This window comes from Strix uralensis, chromosome 10 (genome assembly GCF_047716275.1).
Source record: "Strix uralensis isolate ZFMK-TIS-50842 chromosome 10, bStrUra1, whole genome shotgun sequence".
Taxonomy (NCBI): domain Eukaryota; kingdom Metazoa; phylum Chordata; class Aves; order Strigiformes; family Strigidae; genus Strix; species Strix uralensis.
Genome location: NC_133981.1, coordinates 17334387 through 17353457, shown reverse-complemented (window position 1 = coordinate 17353457; position 19071 = coordinate 17334387). Strand labels below are relative to the sequence as shown.

General features: G+C 66.6%; 4 protein-coding genes across 8 annotated transcripts; 1 reads left to right on the top strand and 3 right to left on the bottom strand.

The window, feature by feature from the left end:
* The first annotated feature begins 3882 nt into the window (after positions 1 to 3882).
* Positions 3883 to 7951, top strand: IFRD2 (interferon related developmental regulator 2). Of its 2 annotated transcripts, XM_074879402.1 has the most exons (12): positions 3883 to 3951; positions 4281 to 4397; positions 4532 to 4616; positions 4749 to 4873; positions 4957 to 5114; positions 5344 to 5394; positions 5744 to 5913; positions 6027 to 6132; positions 6376 to 6513; positions 6652 to 6780; positions 6855 to 6950; positions 7096 to 7951. In XM_074879402.1, exons 1-12 carry the CDS (start codon positions 3924 to 3926, stop codon positions 7174 to 7176), a joined length of 1284 nt encoding a protein of 427 aa, XP_074735503.1. In that variant the 5' UTR covers positions 3883 to 3923; the 3' UTR covers positions 7177 to 7951. The 2 variants fall into 2 exon arrangements, with proteins under 2 accessions (XP_074735503.1, XP_074735504.1); XM_074879403.1 differs by lacking the exon at positions 6027 to 6132.
* Positions 7952 to 8095: 144 nt separating this feature from the next.
* LSMEM2 (leucine rich single-pass membrane protein 2) lies at positions 8096 to 10153 on the bottom strand. 3 transcript variants are annotated; one of them, XM_074879405.1, is made up of 4 exons: positions 10041 to 10153; positions 8716 to 8856; positions 8423 to 8632; positions 8096 to 8331 (listed from the first exon to the last, which is right to left on the bottom strand). In XM_074879405.1, exons 1-4 carry the CDS (start codon positions 10060 to 10062, stop codon positions 8195 to 8197), a joined length of 510 nt encoding a protein of 169 aa, XP_074735506.1. In that variant the 5' UTR covers positions 10063 to 10153; the 3' UTR covers positions 8096 to 8194. The 3 variants fall into 3 exon arrangements, with proteins under 3 accessions (XP_074735506.1, XP_074735505.1, XP_074735507.1); XM_074879404.1 differs by lacking the exon at positions 10041 to 10153 and having other exon boundaries at positions 8716 to 9702; XM_074879406.1 differs by lacking the exons at positions 8423 to 8632; positions 10041 to 10153 and having other exon boundaries at positions 8716 to 9702.
* Positions 10154 to 10501: 348 nt separating this feature from the next.
* On the bottom strand, positions 10502 to 13040 carry HYAL3 (hyaluronidase 3). Its single transcript, XM_074879399.1, has 3 exons — positions 11321 to 13040; positions 11123 to 11212; positions 10502 to 10955 (listed from the first exon to the last, which is right to left on the bottom strand). Exons 1-3 carry the CDS (start codon positions 12308 to 12310, stop codon positions 10602 to 10604), a joined length of 1434 nt encoding a protein of 477 aa, XP_074735500.1. The 5' UTR covers positions 12311 to 13040; the 3' UTR covers positions 10502 to 10601.
* NAA80 (N-alpha-acetyltransferase 80, NatH catalytic subunit) lies at positions 12058 to 16836 on the bottom strand. Of its 2 annotated transcripts, XM_074879401.1 has the most exons (3): positions 16717 to 16836; positions 13364 to 14102; positions 12058 to 12250 (listed from the first exon to the last, which is right to left on the bottom strand). In XM_074879401.1, the coding sequence occupies exon 2, from the start codon at positions 14092 to 14094 to the stop codon at positions 13375 to 13377; it is 720 nt and encodes a 239-aa protein (XP_074735502.1). In that variant the 5' UTR covers positions 14095 to 14102; positions 16717 to 16836; the 3' UTR covers positions 12058 to 12250; positions 13364 to 13374. The 2 variants fall into 2 exon arrangements, with proteins under 2 accessions (XP_074735502.1, XP_074735501.1); XM_074879400.1 differs by lacking the exon at positions 12058 to 12250 and having other exon boundaries at positions 13313 to 14102.
* Between the last annotated feature and the right edge of the window lie 2235 nt (positions 16837 to 19071).

The following is a 19071-nucleotide window of genomic DNA, read 5'->3' as shown; positions in this document are numbered from 1 at the left end:
TGACAGCGGTGGTGGCAGCGCAGGCAGCTGCCTGCAGGCTGGGTGCAGGGTGCTGCAGGACCTCGTAGCCCGGGGTATCCGGGGTGGCACAGGGTCTCCCCTGGGTGGCCAGCTGGCAGGAGGCGGTGTCCCACCACGGGGGGACCCTGCGCCGGGCCCTGCCCGGGGGCTGGGGGTGCCCTGCCTGCACCAGCGCCTGCCTGTGCCCACGGCAGGGGCTCAAATGTCTGGGCTGGGGCACAGCCAGCGCTGGGACATGGCTGGTGCTGGTGGCACAGTGTCACCCCCAGCGATGGGACGTGGCTGGTGCCAGTGCCACCAGGGGCCCAGTGTCACCCCCAGCGATGGGACGTGGCCGGTGCCAGTGTCACCAGGTGCCCGGTGTCACCGCAGGCAATGGGAAAGGGCTGATGCCAGCATCACCGGGGGTCCTGCTGCCCCCTCCCCCGGCAGCCGCAGGCGGTACGGGCAGGACGCTAGAGCCCGCGCTGCCTTAAGCCCCGGGTGCAGCAGAGCTGGGAAACGAGAGTTTCTGTTTCTGCTCCAGTTTCGTTTTCGGTCTCCGCCGGCCGGAAACGAAAGTGCACAGCGGCCGCCGCGGCGGCTCCGCTCCCGTCCCCCCGCGGGGCCGTGGGTGCCATGGGCTGCCCGGGTGACGCGGGGTGGGTGCCCACTGGCAGCCCCGCTCGCCTGCGCTGGGTCTTCCCGGGAAACTGGGGAGCGCCAAGTCACTGAAACTCAGGCCTGGAAACCCAGGCAGGGACAGGAGGGTGGGCTGGGGGCAGGGGCTGCAGGCAGGCAGGGACAGTGGGCAGGAGCAGGGGCAGGCAAGAACAAGAAGAGGAAGGGACAGGGAGTAGGGGCAGGAGCAGGACGGGGCACGGGGTCAGGGCATGGGCAAGAGGTGGGCAGCGGGTAGGGAGAGGAGGCAGGAAGGGGCCGGGATGGGGAGAGGAACAGGGCAGCGGCAGGGGCAGGGACATGCGTGAGGATGGGGTTGGCCGTGGGGTGCAGCTGGGGACGGGGATAAAGGTACGGGCAGGGACAGGGGGAAAGGTGGGGGCAGGGACAGGGGCTGGGCCAGGGAAAGCAGCACGACAGGGACAGGGGCAGGGACAAGGACAGAAGCAGGGATACAGGCAGGAGGAGCAACATGGCCAGGGCAGGAGCAGGGGTGGATGTCCCCTTAGTGTCAGGTGACAACCCGGCAGGGACCAGGGCAGGAATACAGGCAGGAGCAGGGACATCAGCCGGGATGTGGGCAGGGACGGAAAATGTGCTGGGCTGCTGTGGTGGGGTTTTGGTAGCAGGGGAGGGGGCTACAGCGGTAGCCCCTGTGAGAAGCTTCTTGAAGCTCCCCCAGCTCCAAGTTGGACCCACCTCTGGCCAAGGCCGAGCCAATTAGTGATTGGTGGCTGCGCCTCTGTGATAACGTATTTAAGAAGGAAAACCTGAGAGTGGGGGGGACTTTGAGGACAAGTTATGAGGTGAACACCAAGGTCAGTGGAAGGAAAGAGGAGGAAGGCAGGGGGTGCACCGGAGCAGAGAGCCCCCCTGTATCCTGTGGTGAGAGGGCAGGGCCGCCCCTCTGCCACCCATGGGGGTCACCGGAGGAGCAGGATTCGCCTGTGGCCTGTGGAGGACCCCCAGGGCTCTGTGGGAAGAAGCCCTCGCTGTTGTAGTTCGGTGCTGGGAGGACTGCACACAGGGAGGTGACCCACACCAGACCATCTCGAGAAGAATGCATCCCGTGGGGAGGACTCAGGACTGTCTCCCGTGAGAGGGACGCCCCGTGGGGCAGGGGGAAGGATGCAGAAGAGTGCTTCCCCCCACCTTGGAGGAGGAGGTGGCGGACTGACCACACCCCCCATCCCCTGCCCCTGTGCCACAGGGGGAGGAGGTAGAGATATTGGGAACAAACTGAGCCTGGGAAGAAGTGAGGGGTGAGGGGAGGTGTTTTTTAAGATATGATAATGCTTCTCACTGTCCCACTCTGTTAAGTGTTGGGTTTGTTAGTGTTTGAATTAAAGTGACATGCTTTTTCTTCCCCTAATGAGCCTGTCTTTCGCCTGTGACCGTTAATGGGAGAGCCACCCCTCTCTGTCCTTATCTCCATTCCTGAGCCTTTTGATGCATTTTCTCCTTCCCAGCGCTGGGGGGGAAGGGGTGAGTGAATGGCTGCGTAGTGCTCATTTGCCCTCTGGGCTCAAACCACAACTCGTGGCCAGCCAAGAGCAGGGACGGATGTCCCTCAGTGTCGGGTGACAATGTGGCAGGGACTGGGGCAGGAATACAGGCAAGAGCAGGGATATCAGCTGGGATGGGGGCAGGGGCAGAAATTGGGACAGGAGCAGGTATTTGGGCAGGGATGGGGCAGGGATACAGGCATGGGCAGGGACAAGGACAGAAGCAGGAGCAGGACTAGGGCAGGAGCAGGGAAAAGGACAGAAGCAGGGATATGGGCAGGTATGCAGACAGGGCAGAGACAGGTGGAGGGACAGGGACAGGGATGTGGGCAGGGAGAGGGGAAAGGACAGGACAGGACCAGCAGCAGGGACACGGGTACAGGCAGGGGCAGGGCTGTGGGCAGAGCCAGGTGTCATAGCCTGAAGATCAAGGCCAGGACGCCAAGGTGAGAACAACGAGAATTATTCTTTATTCGCACCCATGGGGTGTCTCAGCCAAATCAGGACGCCCCAAATGTGGTTTCACACGTGGCTCTCACACCCTTCGAGCGTCGGGGAACAGCACCATTTGACCTGTCCCTACGTACCCCCTCCACCTGCTTTCCAAAGCCACTGAAATTCTATGGCATCACCATCTCCAGGCGTCCCTGGAGCCGGTCTTGCTACAGCTACTTATCTGTGAGGCCAGATAATGTGAGGGTCTTGGAGAGGCCTTGGAGTAACTGGGGTGCTGGCCTTATCTTAGGAGTCCCATCCTCTGTGGTGGGGCTGGCCTCCTCCCTGCAGCAAGCCATGCCTACTGAACCATGCCTACGCAGTATAGAATGGCAACTATAGATACAGGCATCTTCAGAAAGTTTGTACAATGTCATGCTACCAGACTGACTGGTACAATAGCTAGGGAGTGAGATTTTCCTTATGAGGTGCAGGCAGGGGCAGAAGGGGTATGGGCAGGGACAGGGATGGGCCAGGAGGGGAAACAGTGACAGCGCAGAGGCGGGGATTCGGGCAGGGACAGGGGTACTGATGCCTGCCAGCAGTTGGTGCTCATTGCTGGAAGGGGCCTCGCACCAGAGCACACCCAAGGACACAGTTTTTGCAACTGTGATGGGGACATCCCGGAAAGGGCAAAAAAACAACAGACACCTGTGCAAGCCAAAGATAGGAAAGCTGAGAAACTTCACAGAGCAATGAGCCAAGACAAGTCCTTGTGTGGAAAAAGACTGAGCGTTCATGGGAAGGACACTACGAGACGCCTCAACAGCCTCTAGGGTCCACCCCAGAGCACCGAAACCCCCGCGGAAGCCCCTCAGAGACCCCTCCCCAAATTTTAGTACGCTTGCACAATGTATTAACATACGGATTAGATTCTCTGGACATAGGGGTGTACTTCTCGGAAACTACAGGAATATTCATTTCGTTTATTGTATATAATAAGCGTGCCTGTGTCTTTCGGCACCCACATTGGGTGGAACGATCCCCCGTGCACCCGGCGCTGCAATAAAGAATGCCTGCCTCGGAAACTCCAAACCAAGCCTCAGGGGGGTCTTTTGGGCCCGAACTGCCGGTACCTGTGCGGGCGGGTCCATGCTCGGGGCACAGCGAGGAGGCGCGGGCCACGCGCGCGCAGATGGCGCCGGGCGCTCCCAGGGGGCCGCGCGGCGGGGCGGGGCGGGGGCGGGTCCGGGGGCGGGGCCTCCCGCCCGGGGAGGGGCGCGGGGTCCGCGCGCGCTGGCCATGCCGCGCTCCCGCCGAGCCGCGCGCCGTGAGTGGGGGGGCTCGGGCGCGGTGCAGGGCGGGAAGGCGGCGGGAGCCGGGGGGGGGGGCACGCACCGCGGCGGGGCCGTGAGGGGGTCGTGGGGGCCGCCAGGCTGAGCCGAGCCGAGCCGAGCTGAGCGAGCTGGGCTGGACCGGAGCGGGCCGGGCCGTCCTGCCCTGCCCGGCCCTGCCCTCCCGGCAGCGGGGCGCGGGGCCCCGCACAGCCCCCACGGCCCGCACAGGCCTCAGGCCTCCGCCTCGGCGGGCCCCGCGCCGCCTCTCCGCCGTGCGGCCGGGGCCGCGCTGACAGGGGCCCGTCCCCAATCCCCCCCGCAGGTGGCCCCGGCGGCGCCCGGGCGGGCTCGCCCGCCAGCGAGGAGGAGGCCGGCAGCGAGGTGCTGAGCCACTGCAGCAGCGCCAGCGAGGGGGCCAGCGCGGCCGAGGAGGGCGCAGGTGAGCCCCGGGGGCTGCCCCGCTGCCCCCGTTGTGTCCCCCCGTCGGTGGCGGTGCTGCTGCTGTGGGGCCCCACCCGTGGGCCCCCGCCTTTGCGGCCGGGCACCTCCGTGACGAGGGTGCCACCCCGGCAGGGAGCGAGGCGGCGGGTGAGCTGGGCCAGGAGGAGGAGGCCGAGGACAGGCTGAAGGAGCACATGGACAACCTCCTGGACAAGAGGTGAGGAGCGGCTGTCACCCCCCGTGGGCACGCGTGGCACTCTGCCTGTCCCTGCCGGCGCTGCCAGCGGGGGGCAGGGACGTGCCCCGTCCCAGGCCACCCCACCCCCTGACCTCCTGCCATCTCTCGCAGTGCCAAGACACGTCAGGCGGCACTGCAGAGCCTGCGCCTGGCCTTATCCTCCAAAACCCTCTCCGAGTTCCTGCTGGAGCGCCGCCTCATGCTCACCGACTCCCTGGAGAAGTGTCTCAAAAAAGGTCTGGGTGCAGGCTAGTGCCAGGGCTGGGGGTGGCGGGGCCGGTGTCCAGTGTCTGAGGGAGATCTCTCGTGCTGCCCGCAGGTAAAGGGGAGGAACAGGCGCTGGCGGGCACCGTCCTCACCCTCCTCTGCCTCCAGATGGGCTCTGGCCCGGAGGGGGAAGAGGTATTTCGCAGCCTGAAGCCCCTGCTCGTCAGCGTCCTGACAGACAGCATGGCCAGCCCTGGCGCCCGGCAGAGTGTAAGGCCCGGCCCCTTTCCTCCTGGGCATAGGGGGCACCTCGGCAGTGGGGAGAGACCGGGCGATGCCTTTGGGGGCCCCTGCAGCTGCAGGAGGGTGGCAGTTTTGGGTGCTGTAGGGAGCAGTGGGGTACAGTAGGAGTACCCCGACCCTGCTTCCCCTTGGCTGGGCGCTGGATCTGGCCTGGCACTGCCTCTTCTGACTGCCTTTTCCCCACATCTCTCACCAGTGTGCCACGGCCCTGGGCATGTGTTGCTACATTGCCGCTGCTGACCTCGAGGTAACTGTGCTGGGGTGTCACCTGTACCCCTGCCGGGGGGCACCCTGGGAGCTGCCGTGCCACCCACCCTCAGCCCATGGTGCCATGGCAGCTTGGAGCTGAGCCGGGGAAGGGGCGCGGGGGACATCAGTGACAGCCCAGGCCCCTTCCCCGGGCAGCGTGGAGCTAAGCTGGGGGGGAGGAAGCTCTCCTCGCAGAGATGGGGTGTCTCAGGTGAAGGAGTCTCTTCTACCCCAGGGAGCTCTGGGTGCCCCTGGGCAGGGTGGGTCCCCTTCAGTCCCTAGTGCATGGCTTCACTGTGGTGTCTTCCTGGCAGTTGTGGTCTGACAGGCAGGTTTCCCCCCTCCAGGACCTGGTCTCATGTCTGTCCTGCTTGGAGGGCATCTTCAGCCCCCCCAGTGCAGGTGAGGGGGGCTCCGCACCCACCCAGCACGGCCCTCTGCACTGCAGCGCGCTCCAGTCATGGTCCCTGCTCCTCACCATCTGCCCTCCCTCCCACATCAAGAGTGTCTTGGACAAGTGAGTGGGGCGTGGGGGATGTGGGGGCTGGTGTGGGGCAGCCGGCTGCAGAGTGGGGAGCCGCTGGGGTGGCACCCAGCCCCCCTGACTGGCATCCTGCCTTCCTGTCCCAGTCGCTGGCTGAAGCTGCCCCCGCTGCTGTCCAGCACCAGCGTCGCGCTGCGCATCCTGGCTGGGGAAACCATCGCGCTGGTCTTTGAGCTGGCCCAGGATGTGGAGGTATGGCGGGTGCTGTGGCAGCAGCGGGTGGGCGGGCAGCAGAGCGGAAGGAAACTGCTGGCACCCTGCTTGTGCCCTGGCTGAGGTGGCACTGATGGCATCGGGACGCTCCGGCTGGTGTCACCAGCAGGTGCCTAGGCAGAGGGGCTGGACCCAGTGATCCCCCAGCCCTGTCATGGCGATGGCAGCCGTGGGCAGTGCCTGGAGCCACGTCCCCTCCAAACCCCCCTGTTTTTTTGGCAGGAGGATTTGTGCCACCAAGATACAGAGTTCCTGCGTGCCCAGCTCAAGGTCCTGGCTACCGAGAGCAACAAGTACCGAGCCAAGACAGACCGACGGAAGCAGCGCTCCATCTTCCGGGACATCCTGCGCTTCATCGAGGTACCAGGGGCTGGCGGTGCCCTTCCCTGCTGAGCCCCCGGCTGTGCAGCTGCTGCCCGGCTGCCTGGTGATTCCCCTCCACTGGGGACGCACAGGGCTGGTGCCCAGGTTATTGCTGAAGCCCCTCTCTCCGTTCAGAGCGGGGAGTACCAGGAGGAGACCATCCGATTTGGCCTGGAGTGCATGTACCTGGACAGCTGGGCACGCCAGCGAACCTACCAAGCCTTTAAAGAGGTGCTGGGCTCTGGCATCCGCCACCACCTCCAGGTAGGAGCCGGGTGGCCATGCCAGGGGGTACCCGGCCAGTACCAGTAGGTGCTGACAGGCCCCTGCTTCTGCAGAACAATGAGCTGCTACGGGAGATCTTCGGCCTCGGGCCCCCCTTGGTGCTGGATGCGGCTGCTCTGAAAGCCAGCAAGGTCTCCCGCTTCGAGAAGGTGGGTGCCACCACCCAGATTTGTGCCCACAGTCCCCTCCCACGCTGCTGTGGGCTCCAACCAAGCACTTGAGCGTGGTGGGTGCTGGTGGGGAGGTGGGCAGAGAGGCACCCCCTAACCCATCTCTCCTTCCCTCCCCTGCCAGCACCTCTACAACTCGGCTGCCTTCAAAGCCCGCACGAAAGCCCGGAGCCGGGTGCGGGACAAGCGGGCAGACGTGCTGTGACGGGCGGAGGGGGGCAGAGCCCCCAGCCCACCTGGACTGCAGACCCAGCACTGTGAGGGGCCGGTGCCCCCAGCCCTCGGGCTTTTATTCATGTACAGCAGAGTATTTAATGCCTGGAGCTGCCCCGCTGGGGGCTGCCCCCTGTTTTATTTTTTTAACCAAAAAAAGAAGAAGGATAAAAGAAGAGCAGGGGGGGAGGCGGTGGTGTGCTGCTGTGTGCCTGCTCTGTGGCTGGGGCTCTGCCTGGCACGGCGGGAGGGGGTCTTAGGGCCCCTTACAGAGGCAGGGTTCATGTCCCCGGTCCCACGGGGGCTCTGGGGTGGCCTGGCACAGCCCGAAGGGCTGGGTGGGAGGGCAGAGCTGTGCAGGGCTGCGGGGCAGCTGGCCCTGGTGTCTGTGCCTGCGGCAGGAGCACTCCCCCGGCTCCCCCCCACCTCGCTGGGCACAGCCCCTGCCTCCGCAGCCAGCCTGGCACCCAGGGGTGGAGGCAGAGCGGCGTGGGGATCAGGCTCAGCCCAGCCCTGCCAGCTGCCCGCTCCGAGCCCTTTTCCAGCCAAATGCTTTATATGAAATAGTCCTCTTGTGGGAAATTAATTACAGGGGGGTGGCACAGCGGGCGAGTCCCAGTGCTGCCTGTGCAGCCTTGGGGGCCGCTGCCTGGGCGGGTATGGGGCTGTGCCAGCTGGGCGTGCCTGCCACCCCGGGAATGTATCTATGGTGGTGATTTTCTAAGACTTTCTTTACAGGAGGTAATTAAAAGGCTAATTGGAGGGTGCCTTCTGCCTTGTTAAGAGGAAGGGCTGTCACTGGGGTGGGTGCCGGTCCTTGCAGCCCTGTCCCTTCCTCTTGCAGCCTGGGGCGGGGGCCAGGATTGCCCCAGCCACCCCCTGCGCCCCGTGGGGCGATGCTGCCAGGTCTGAGCAGGATGGGGGGGTGGTAGGGCTGCCCGCTCCCCCCTCCCACCCTTCGGTGCCCCTTCCCATGGTGGCCCAGTGCCTGTGGTGGGGCCAGGAGCAGCTCAGCGGTGCCCGCCGGGCTCGGCGCTGGCGTTGAGACGAGCCCAGAGCTGCCCGCTGGCTGCCCGCAGCTGGTGCACGGCATCCTCCTGGCTCTCCAGCCACTGGGCCAGCGCCCGCACCGATTGGCTCTGCAGGACTGCGGGGAGAGGATGGGGACACGCTGGGGATGGGCGGCCTGGCCCTCCCGCAGCCCCCCCTGGCCCCCCACCCTCCCCAGTGCCACGTACCACTCAGGTAGATGGCCAGTGTGGCCAGGACCAGGCTCGCCAGTGCCAGGAGCCCCAGCAGGGCCAGGAGCAGGGGGTGGCTGGGGCCGAGGCAGGGGCAGGGGCTGGCGGCAGGCACAGGGCGCAGGGTGGGCAGGAGTGGCGGGGGGCCGGGGGGCACGGGGCGAGGTGGGGGCCGATGCAGGCTGCTGGAGGGAGCCGGGCCGTTGCCTGTGGGCAGGGGAGAGAAGAGGTCAGAGCCCAGCTGCCATCATGGCCGGGGCTGGCGCGGGGCCCCCTCCCAGTGCTCTCACCCTCGGTGCCCTTCTGCCCGCCCGAGGCCCAGTGCAGGTCGCTGATGGACTCCACGGGGCGCAGGCTGATGGCTCCAGGCTCACTGCCATCGGGGTCCCCAGGCTCTGGCGGCGCAGCACCCTCGGCCCTTCCCATGCCGTCTGCCAGGAGCGGAGGCAGAGGGTGAGTGTGGGCCCTGCCCACAGCCCCTGCCTGCCCCTGGCACCCCTGCAGGGACAGACCCCTCCCAGAGGTGACCCCAGTTTTGATGCCAACCCGATGCTGTGCCGGGGCGGGCAGCCAATGCCAGTGTTCCTTTGGCACAGCCCTGTGGCCGCAGGCGGGCGAGCACTGGCTGTGCCCCCCCGGCGCCATGCGCTGTCATCGGAGCAGTTAGCAGGTGCCTGGTGGCCACGATCCCAGAGCCTTGTTAGTGGGGCTGGAATGTGGCCCTGGCTTGGGGGCAGGAATGTGCCACCGCCCCCGGCCCAGGTAGTCCAGGCACTGCAGGGCTGGCTGGGGCTCCCCTGGGCCAGCTGGGAGCTGGCAGGCAGGGGCAGGGCAGTGCCAGCTCTGTCCTGTGGTATGGCTTGGCTTGCCCCATGGGCACCATGCTCATGTGCTGCTTAGGGGTGCACAGATGGAGATGTGGGGTGCATGCTGTGCCAGAGGCTCCTGGTGCCCATCACCCATGGGAACGAGGGAGCTTTTTGGAAGCAGGCATGGTTCCAGGGCCATCAGGAAGCAACCGTGCCCGCACTAGGGTAGAGGGAAAGGATCTTTTTCTGGGTATTTGCACGTTTTTGAGCAGCAGGCAGGGCCCAGGCGCTGTGCCCGTGGCAGAGCAGGGCAGGGTGGCACTGTGCCCACTCCCAATCCCTCCCAGGGTCAGTGGTGTGTCGCAGGGCAGCGTGGCGCCGTGCCGCTGCTGTCAGGGCAGGGCGTGCCACCGGCAGGGTTGGCAGGCGTCAGGGCTGGGGGGGGCCTCAGCTAGTGCCTAGGGTCCCCTCCAGACCCCCCCCAGGGCCCTGCCTTTGGCTGGGGGCTGGCCCATGGGTACCCCCATCACCCCTGCATCTGCTCCCCCGGCCCCGGCTGCAGGAGCATGGCTGGTCATGCAGGTTTGGTGTGGGGGGCTCTGCCAGCCAGCTGCCTGCCCCCTCCCCAAACCCTGCTGCCCTGTGCCTAAAGCCCTCCAGGACCCCCTTCTTCCCTGGGCAGGCATCTCTGCCCGCAGCCCCCATGGCAAAGGGCAGCGTTTGGCCACTGCTTCCATCCCAACCCCATGGCCCATGCCACCCGGTCCCCCCAGGGTGCCAGGGCCCCCAGCAGCCCCCCAGCCTACCTTCTCCAGCCTCCCTGGGCATGGCTCCCCGTGCCCTGTGCCCGGGCAGCGTGAGTGGGCAGCGAGGCGGTGCGGGGCCCCTGGGAGCCGGGCACTAGGTTCCTGGTGCGCCAACTGCACCGCTTAAAATAGGACAGTGAACGGCGGGGCGGGGGGGGGGTGGAAGGGAATAAAAATAGCCATGGGGAGGGGGGCCCTGCAGTGCAGTCAGGGCTGCTGGCAGCACAGTGCCAGTGTGGCAAAGGGCGAGCAGCCTGTGACAGTGCCCCGTGCTCCCCTCCCAGGGTAAAGGGGCTGCTGGGGGCCCTGGGATCAAGGCAGAGCTTGTGCAGGGAAACTGAGGCACTGCTGGGCCCATCCAGAGCCAAACTGGGGTCTCTGCTGCCTCTCAGCAGCAATGGCAATTGTGCCCAGCCTGAGGGCACCACAGAGCCCCCCTGGTTTTGCCCACAAGGACCATGTCAGCTGTGCCAGGAGGATTTATTTAAGTTAATGAGACCATAGGAAGTAGTGGGCAGCAGCAGTGCCGGGGTAGGGGACCGTGGTGGTCCCCGGCCCTGGTCACCAGCCCCACATACCCCGCGGCTGGCAGACATCGGAGGGCGGGAGGTCCTTATGCCCGTAGAGGCCGTGAGTGTGGGTGGGTGCCAGGCAGGAGGTGGCAGGGCCAGGCTGAACCCACCGGGTACAGTCCTCACCGGCCCAGCCGTGGTAGCAGTGGCAGCGGAAAGAGGCCGGTGGGCTGGCACTGGGGCCAAGGTGCAGGAGGCTGCCCAGGTCGTGGGGCTGCCGGCGCACGCAGCGCCCATGCCCATGGCACTGCCTGTAGCTGCACTCCCGTGCTGCCGCCGTCACGTTGGCCACGTAGGGACCCAGGGTGGATACGAGGTAGTGGCGCAGGCTGGCACAGCTCTCCTGGGGGGGGGGGGGGGAAGCACCAGTGAGAACCTGTCCCAGCACTGGGGTCCCCTCTGGCCACCCCTCCCCAGCAGGTACAGTGGACAGGGATGTCCTGTACGGCCCACGCCACCTCCCGCTGCCCGCCGTGTGCCGGCTCCAGTGCAACGAGGGGCTGTACTCACAGCCGAGCGGGAGTACGACATGTCTCCCCAGAGAACGAGTCCAGCCGCACCCAGCGCTGCACTCTCCCCGATGGTGTGCACCAGGTCAGCCTGCCGGGGAGAGAAAGATGTGACCGGGCTGGGGGACACGGGCCACGTCCCAGTGCCGAGCAGGACCGCCAGCACACCCACTGCCAGCCCCGGCCCCACGGTGCTTACCAGCTCCAGGAATCGGGGTGAGCGGCGGAAGGAGAGGCGGGAGTAGGTGACCACGGGCAGGAGGCCATTGGCCCCAAAGGCAGCCACACGCAGGGCCTCGCGCAGCCGGTGGTGCACATAGCGGTGGCGCAGGGTGGGCGGCAGCGCCAGCGGCAGGTAGATGCTGGGGTAGAGGGCGGCCGAGGCAGCCCAGAGCCAGCCCAGCCGGTTGTTGCGCTGCACCTCCGCCGGCCGGCACTGCCCGGTGTAGTTGGCCTTCTTGGCCCAGTTGCCGTTGAGGCAGTCGGGGAAGCGGTAGAAACCCCAGAGTCCCTCCGGGCGCAGGGTCCGGCCCAGCAGAAGTGTCTCCTCCATCAGAGCCTGGGCCGCCTGCTCAAACTCCCGCCGGGCCAGCCGGAGCCGCCGCCGCGTCGGCAGGAGGCCGTGCCGCTCCCGCACCCACTGTTCTGAGGCCGCCCGGTAGATACGCTTGGCCCCCCAGTTTTGGGCCCAGAGGGGCCTCCACTCCTCCCAGTCCACCACAGCCAGGCCATGGAAAGTGGGGTGCAGGAGGAGGCGGATGTCCCTGGCTGCCCTGGAGAGGTGGGTGCCAAGGGGGACCCGCTGGGGAATGCCACCATTGCGGGGGACACCCTGTTGTGACAGGTAGGGGTACAGCCCAAACTTGTTCTTGTAGAAGATGGTGATGTTCTGGCCAGCGAAGCGGCCATCCCTGTTCTCCACGATGCCATAGTCGCCGAGGGGCAGCCCCACGCTGAAGCGGCGCTGGCAGCGGCCGGCAGGGACGTTCCACACCACAGCGAAGGGCTGGCCGCCCACCAGCGGCTCCGGCGCTGGGCTCTCCCCGCCGGCCGTGCCCAGCGCCAGGCAGGCCCACAGCGCCAGCGCCGGCACCATCCTGCGCCGCCGGCTGCCCATGGGGCCGGCACCCTGTGGGGAAAGGAGAGCGGTGGGGGTGAGGAGGTGGGGTGCAGCAGGTACCCTGGCCATGCTGGCGCTGCTGCCCTGGCACCTGGTGGGCTAGGATTGGCTGCAGGGCCCAGGCTGCCCCACTGGCACCTGCTGCCCACACCAAAATCCCACGGGACTCAGCAAACATGGGGGTTTCAGACACCTCCTGCCTCAGCGGGCACCTCTGCCTGCTGCGCCCTGGTGCCCAGAGCCCCCCCCGCACCACCACAGCCATGGCACAGCTCTGGTGTGGCATTGCAAGCCACCGACCCTGGTGCCTCAGTTTCCATGCTGGCTCCTAGCCCTGCCAGTAGCGGGGGCACCACGACCCCCTCTTCCCCATTTTGTAGCAGGTCCATCCAGGCTGGGTGCCCTCCGAGGGACTGAGCCCCCCAGGAGGCATGGTGGAGCCAAAGGGGCAGCCCTGTCCTGGGCAGGGCCGGGTGCCCTGCCTGCTGCTGGCCAGCTGCCGGGGCGAGGGGATTAGGCAGAGGATGGGCCCAGGGGCCGCGTGACGCAGCAGGATCAGCGCTAATCCCCCGGCACAGGGCCCAGCCGCTCTCCCTGACCTTCCTGCTCCCACCTCCGGCCCTCCCTGGCTGCCTCGGCGGGGGGCCTGGCCACCAGCCCCCCTCACAGTACAGGGCAGGGGACCCTGCAGCCCGCACCACCCTGCCCTACTCCCCTGGAGCCCCTCCAGCCATCGTGTGCCTCAGTTTCCCCAAGCTGTTCCGCAGGGAGAGAGGCAGCCACCCTGGTGGACACGGCATGCTGTCAGCCCCAGCTGCCCCGCAGCGAGTCCCCTGGGTGGTGGAGACACTGGTGGGACTGGGCAGTGCTCCTGGGACCAGTCCCAACCCCAGGCTGGGGTGGGCCCGGCTCCCAGCCATGCTGGTGTCCCAGGGCCCCTGTCAGGCGAGCTGGGGGCCGGGCAGGGCAGGGTGTGGGGACCACCTCTCCACTGGCCCCCACCCCAGCAGTGGGGCCAGGACAAAGCGGGGAGGCTGGGGGAGCTGGTGCCAGCCTGAGGAATGGCAGGCAGTCAGGCAGCGCCAGGGCAGGCAGCCCCTGCCTGCACTCGCTTTTAATCACCGGTTCACCCCTCAGATGTCCTTCTTCATCCAGAAGATGGGCAGCCCTTTGGCATCGCGGTGGGGGGTCTCCAGGAGGCTCTGCCCGTTGCTCTCGGCCAGGACTCCCCTCGCCCAGACCACGGTTGGCGGGGGGGGCGGCGGGGGGGCAGCTGGGGGCGAGCGGGGAGGCGGGGTGGTGGAGGGCACCCTTGGCCTGGTGGCGGTGGCTGGGCCAGGAGGGCCAGAGGCAGAGAAGAGCCGCAGCACCTCGGCGGGTATGGCGGGGCTGAGGAAGGCCACGCTCTGCACCGGCTCGCCCAGGACAAAGCCCAGGTGGGCATAGAAATGCTGCTTGTCGTGGGTGGTGAGGTGCAGGCGGCTGAAGCCCCGGGCCCGGGCCCACCGCTCGGCGGCCTCCATCAGCCGCCGCCCATAGCCCTGGCCCCGCAGCGCCCGGGCCACCACCACGCTCTCCACAAAGAGGTCGCGGGGCCAGCCGGCCACGCGGGACAGCCGGACGTGGCCGACGAGCTGGCAGGGACCCTCCCGGGCGGTGGGGGCCTCGGCAGGGCCCCGGCTCCGCAGCAACAGCAGGCAGGTGGGGAAGGCATCCGAGGAGCGCTGGAGCGTGTGGAGCCGCGACGCCCGGCTCTTCCCCCACTCCTCGCCCAGCAGCTCGGCGCAGGCCTCCAGCAGCTCCGGCCTCTGGTGCAGGGGGACCAGGCTGAGCTCCTCCGACACAGAGCCCATTCTTCTCACTGATGGGAGACCAAGCAGGCCACAGCTTAGAGGCGGTGGGGGACAGACCGTGCGTGTCCCCCCTGGCCCAGACCGGCCCCGGCACAGGCGCAGCTCCCCAGCAGCAGGGGCGGGTGGGTTTGCAGGGGTTAGCAGCGGGTCCGAGGTCAAATGACGGCACCACAGCAGGGAAGCGGCGTGTGGTGCTGGCTCCAGGCACCTGTGCTGTGAGACCTGCGGGCAGGTCTGGCATTGCCAAGCTGGCAGGTCTGGCATTGCCAAGCTGGCGGAGGGGCAGGGGGCACAGGGCTGGCCTCGCCCCCTCTCCAGCCTTGCCACCAGCTCCTGCCACTTGGGCACCTGCCTGAGACCAGCCAGCTCATCACACATGTGCCCCTGGCCTGCAAGAGAGGGCTGCAGCACCATGGAGCTGAGCAGACACAGGCCATGCTGCACCAGCACGGCGGCTCGGGGGGCCCTGCCGGCCTCCATGGAGCCAGGAGCCCCCTGCCACAACCGGTGAGCAGCCGGGACCCCTCTCCCGGCCCAGCAGCCATTCCACTTGCGAAGGAGAAGCCGCAGGCAGCAGGCGGGAGGAACCGCTGCACTGGCTTATCAGCTGGGGTTGAGCAAACTGCCCCGCTTCCCGCTCTGGGGGGTGGAGGGCCTGGCCCTGCCCCCCACACCCGCAGAGTGCTCCCCAAAGGCACCCCCACCAGCTCCAAGACCCCTGATTCCCAGCCCAGCCTGTACTCCCCCCTTTGGAGGCCAGGCAGCGCCCCAAGGCCCGGCCAGCATACCCAGGCTGGTGACACTTTTCCTTCTGTCTCCCCAGCAAACCCACGCCGGGACCCTGCCAGCATCCCTGCACTCAGAGAGGGGTCCCGAGTGGAGGGGAAGCCCCCCCAGTGCCTGCCTTCCTGCCTGCTTCTGCCTGCGGCGCCCCACCAAGCTTCGCCCACCCTGGCGCCCAGTTTCTCCCCCATGCCTGCCCCTCTTCAGCCCCTGCCCAGGGCCATGGGGCCACCCACCCTGCCTGTGCTCACCCTGCCAGCCGCTCCTCCTGCCCGCTGCTCCCACCGCTCACACTCACCCTGCCTGCTGCTGCCGGCTCCCGTGCCCTGGGTGCCTGCACAGCAGGAAGCAGCGCAGGCTCGTGGCCAACCGCAGTGCCTGGTTCTGCTTCCCCAGCGTGAATGACACGTCTGTCCTGGGCCCCAAACGTCCCCTGCCTGCACAGCACCCAAACCAGTCTGCACCCTCACGCAGGGCAGCCACCCTGCGCTGCACCCACAAACAGCACCCAAAACCAGACTGCAGCCCCGCACAGGGCACCCAACCCTGCCTGCCCCCCCATCACCCCAAAACACACTGCACCCACATGTGGCACACAGACCTCAATGGCACCACTGACCTGATCACTGCCCCCACCCAACAGCTGCACCTCCTGAACACATGGCCCCCACCCCACCACTGACCCCACCACTGACCATCACTGACCCACCATTGATCCATCACTGACCCTATCATTGACTCATCATTGACCCACCACTGATCCATCACTGACCCCATCACTGATCCATCATTGACCCATAACTGACCCATCACTGACCCATCATTGACCCATCACTGACCCCATCACCAACCCATTATTGACACATCACTGACCCCATAATTGACCCATCAGTGACCCATCACTGACCCCATCATTGACCCATCACTGACCCATCATTGACCCATCATTGACTCATCATTGACCCATCACTGACCCATCACTGATCCACCATTTACCCATCATTGTCCCATCACTGACCCATCATTGACCCATCACTGAACCATCACTGACCCCATAATTGACCCATCAGTGACCCACCATTTACCCACCATTTACCCATCATTGACCCATCACTGACCCACCATTGACCCCATCATTGACCCATCATTGACCCACCATTGACCCACCATTGACCCCATCATTGACCCATCATTGACCCACCATTGACCCACCATTGACCCATCATTGACCCATCACTGACCCACCATTGACCCACCATTGACCCATCATTGACCCACCACTGACCCACCACTGACCCACCATTGACCCATCACTGACCCATCATTGACACATCACTGACCCATCACTGATCCACCATTTACCCATCATTGTCCCATCACTGACCCATCATTGACCCATCACTGAACCATCACTGACCCCATAATTGATCCATCAGTGACCCACCATTTACCCACCATTTACCCATCATTGACCCACCATTGACCCACCATTGACCCCATCATTGACCCACCATTGACCCACCATTGACCCACCATTGACCCCATCATTGACCCATCATTGACCCACCATTGACCCACCATTGACCCATCATTGACCCACCATTGACCCACCATTGACCCATCATTGACCCATCACTGATCCATCACTGACCCACCATTGACCTACCATTGACCCATCACTGACCCATCATTGACCCATCACTGACCCATCACTGACCCACCATTGACCTACCATTTACCCACCACTGACTCATCATTGACCCGTCCCCGGCCCTCTCTCCCCCACCCCTTTCCCGCTTCCTTCTCCCCGCTCTCCCGGCCCGTCCCGCCCGTACCGACCTGCCGGCCCCGCCGCCGCCGCCGCCACTTCCGCTCTCCGCCGTCAGTTCCGCCGCCGCCGCCCGCCCCGCGCCCCCTGGCGGCCGGAGGCCCCGCTCCCGCTCCCGCTGCCGCTCCCGCCGGCTGGCACATGGCGTGGGGCGGGCTGGGGTTCCCCGCGCGGTGCCCGGGGCCGGGCCCGGCCTGGCCGCGCCGCCCGCCCCGCCGCCTCCCGCCGCCCGCGGGCCTCTCGCCCCGCCCGCACACCGACCCCCGTTCCCACGCCGCCTCCTTCCCGGCCCCCGCCGCCCCGCAGCGCCCCTGGTGACTCGCCGCTCCCGGCTGCCAGCCCAGGGCCGGCGGAGCCGCGGCGAAGCGTCACCGTGGGGGCCCAACCGACCCCAACGGCCGCGGGTCCCTGCGAGCCCACCAGCCGTCGGGCGAGGGGACCCCCGACGGCCTCGTCCCCGCCTGAGGGGCGGGCGGCTGCTCCCCGGCTCGGCCCGGCCGCAGGTGGGGGGTGGCGCTAGGCCCCGGGAGTGAGGGGATGGGACAGGGGGGGTCCCTGCGACAAGGGGGATGCCCCCATAGAGCTGAACCCCAGCCCCTTAGCGGAGGAGGAGGAGGAAGAGGGAGTCAGTCCCGTTGCCCCGGGGCAAGGAGCGATGCGTGGGTCTCTGGAGCAGCAGGAGGGGTCCTGGGGAGGAGGGTGTCAGGGGCATAGGGGGGTGACATTGGGGCAGTTTGTGACACCCTGTGTCACCCAGCCCTGCCCATACCATCTGGGGGGATGGTGTTGGGACAGGGTGGGAACAAGGAGCCCCCCAGCACAGCCATCTCTGCCCCACCGCCCCTGGCAGGGCAGCCCCAGGTGGTGTGGGGTCCCCTTCACCCCTTTCCTCCCTCCCTCCCTCCCGCAGGATGGCGCAGAGACCCCCGGGCCACCCCAGGTGGGCCTGGGAGGAGAAGGACAGAGCTGCTCTGGCTCCCAGCTCCGGGCCAAAGCCTGACGGGCTGCGGGCAGGGGAGTGAGCGGGTGCTGTGGGCAGGGGCTGCCCACCCTGCCCTGCCTCCAGCTGAGCCACCTGCCCCCTGCTCCCTCCTGGCCCTGGGAATCATGGGGTGCAAATGTGCCCTGCCTGGAGGGGACACAGGGCTGTCACCCCACCTCTGCTGCTTTGTCCCCACAGTCCTTCAAGGCTCAAGGGAAGAGCCAGCCCCCTGGTCTCCTCCCTGGTGACTCAGACAGTCCTCATCCTCCGATGAGGAAGGCTGCAGTTGAGGTTTAACTGAGGTGGCACTCAGCACCCTGCGAGGACTCTGCTCAGGCAGAGACAGAGCAGCCGCCCCAGCCCTAGGATGTTCTGCAGGCTGAGGTATCTCCTCTTCCCGAAGTCTAACAGGAAAAAAGAGACCTCAGCCCCAGAGGAGCTGGCATCCTCTGGACAGCAGCAGGACAGCCGCTCTTTCCGGTGGCCCAGGGCAATGTCTGCCTACACGCTTCGTTTTTGCCACAAAGCACCAGCTGCTCCGCTGGGCTGCGAGGGAAGGGGAAGCCCAAGCCAGAGCTGAAGCCAAAGCTGGAGCCGAAGTTGAAACTGAAGCCTTTCCTCCCGTCTCCAGGGTCACACCAGGGTAAATCACTTTTCCTACCTCCCACCATCCGCGGAGCCTGTGCTGCCTCGGGCTGATGTGTCCGAGCCTGGGAGCTACAGAGACACGGGTGCTCTGGCTCCAGCAGCGTCGGTCCCTCCACGTCCCCAGCAGGAAGGGCAGCTCTGCCTCCTGCCCATGCCACCCGTACCCACCAGCCCTGCAACCGCGCCCCCCTGGGGACGTTGGAAGTCACGAGAGCAATGGTAAGAGGTCACACGGTGAAACCAAGGCCTCTGTGCAGCTGTTGCCTTTGCGCGGGCTCCAAAAGGGAGACCAGGCCGCCAGCAGTGAGCAGCCCCTCCAGGGAGCGCAGGGCACGCATGGCTACGCTCTGGCTGCTTGTCCCTGGGAAGTGAGCCTGTCACAGAGACCAGCCGGAGGGCGCTCCCGCTGCCCTTCCATGCCTCCCCAGGCGCCCAACAGAAAAGAGACCGATTGTGCAAAATAAAGTTTCAGCACAAAAGCAGGTTTTAGCTCCAGAGCATCACCAGGACGGGCCCTCCCAGCCAGCTGCTGCCCCCGGCACAGCGCAGGACGGGTCCCTGGGACCCCCAGAGGACATGGGACGGGTCCAGAGGTCACGCTCCGCGGCTGGGGGTTCAGCGGGGACCCCCCTGCTCCCCCCCAGCCCCCGGAGGGCCCCAGCCCCGCACCCCCGGGCACTCGGGGCAGGGACGGGCCCCGGCGGGGAGCCACGCCCACCGGAGGGGCGGGGACAAC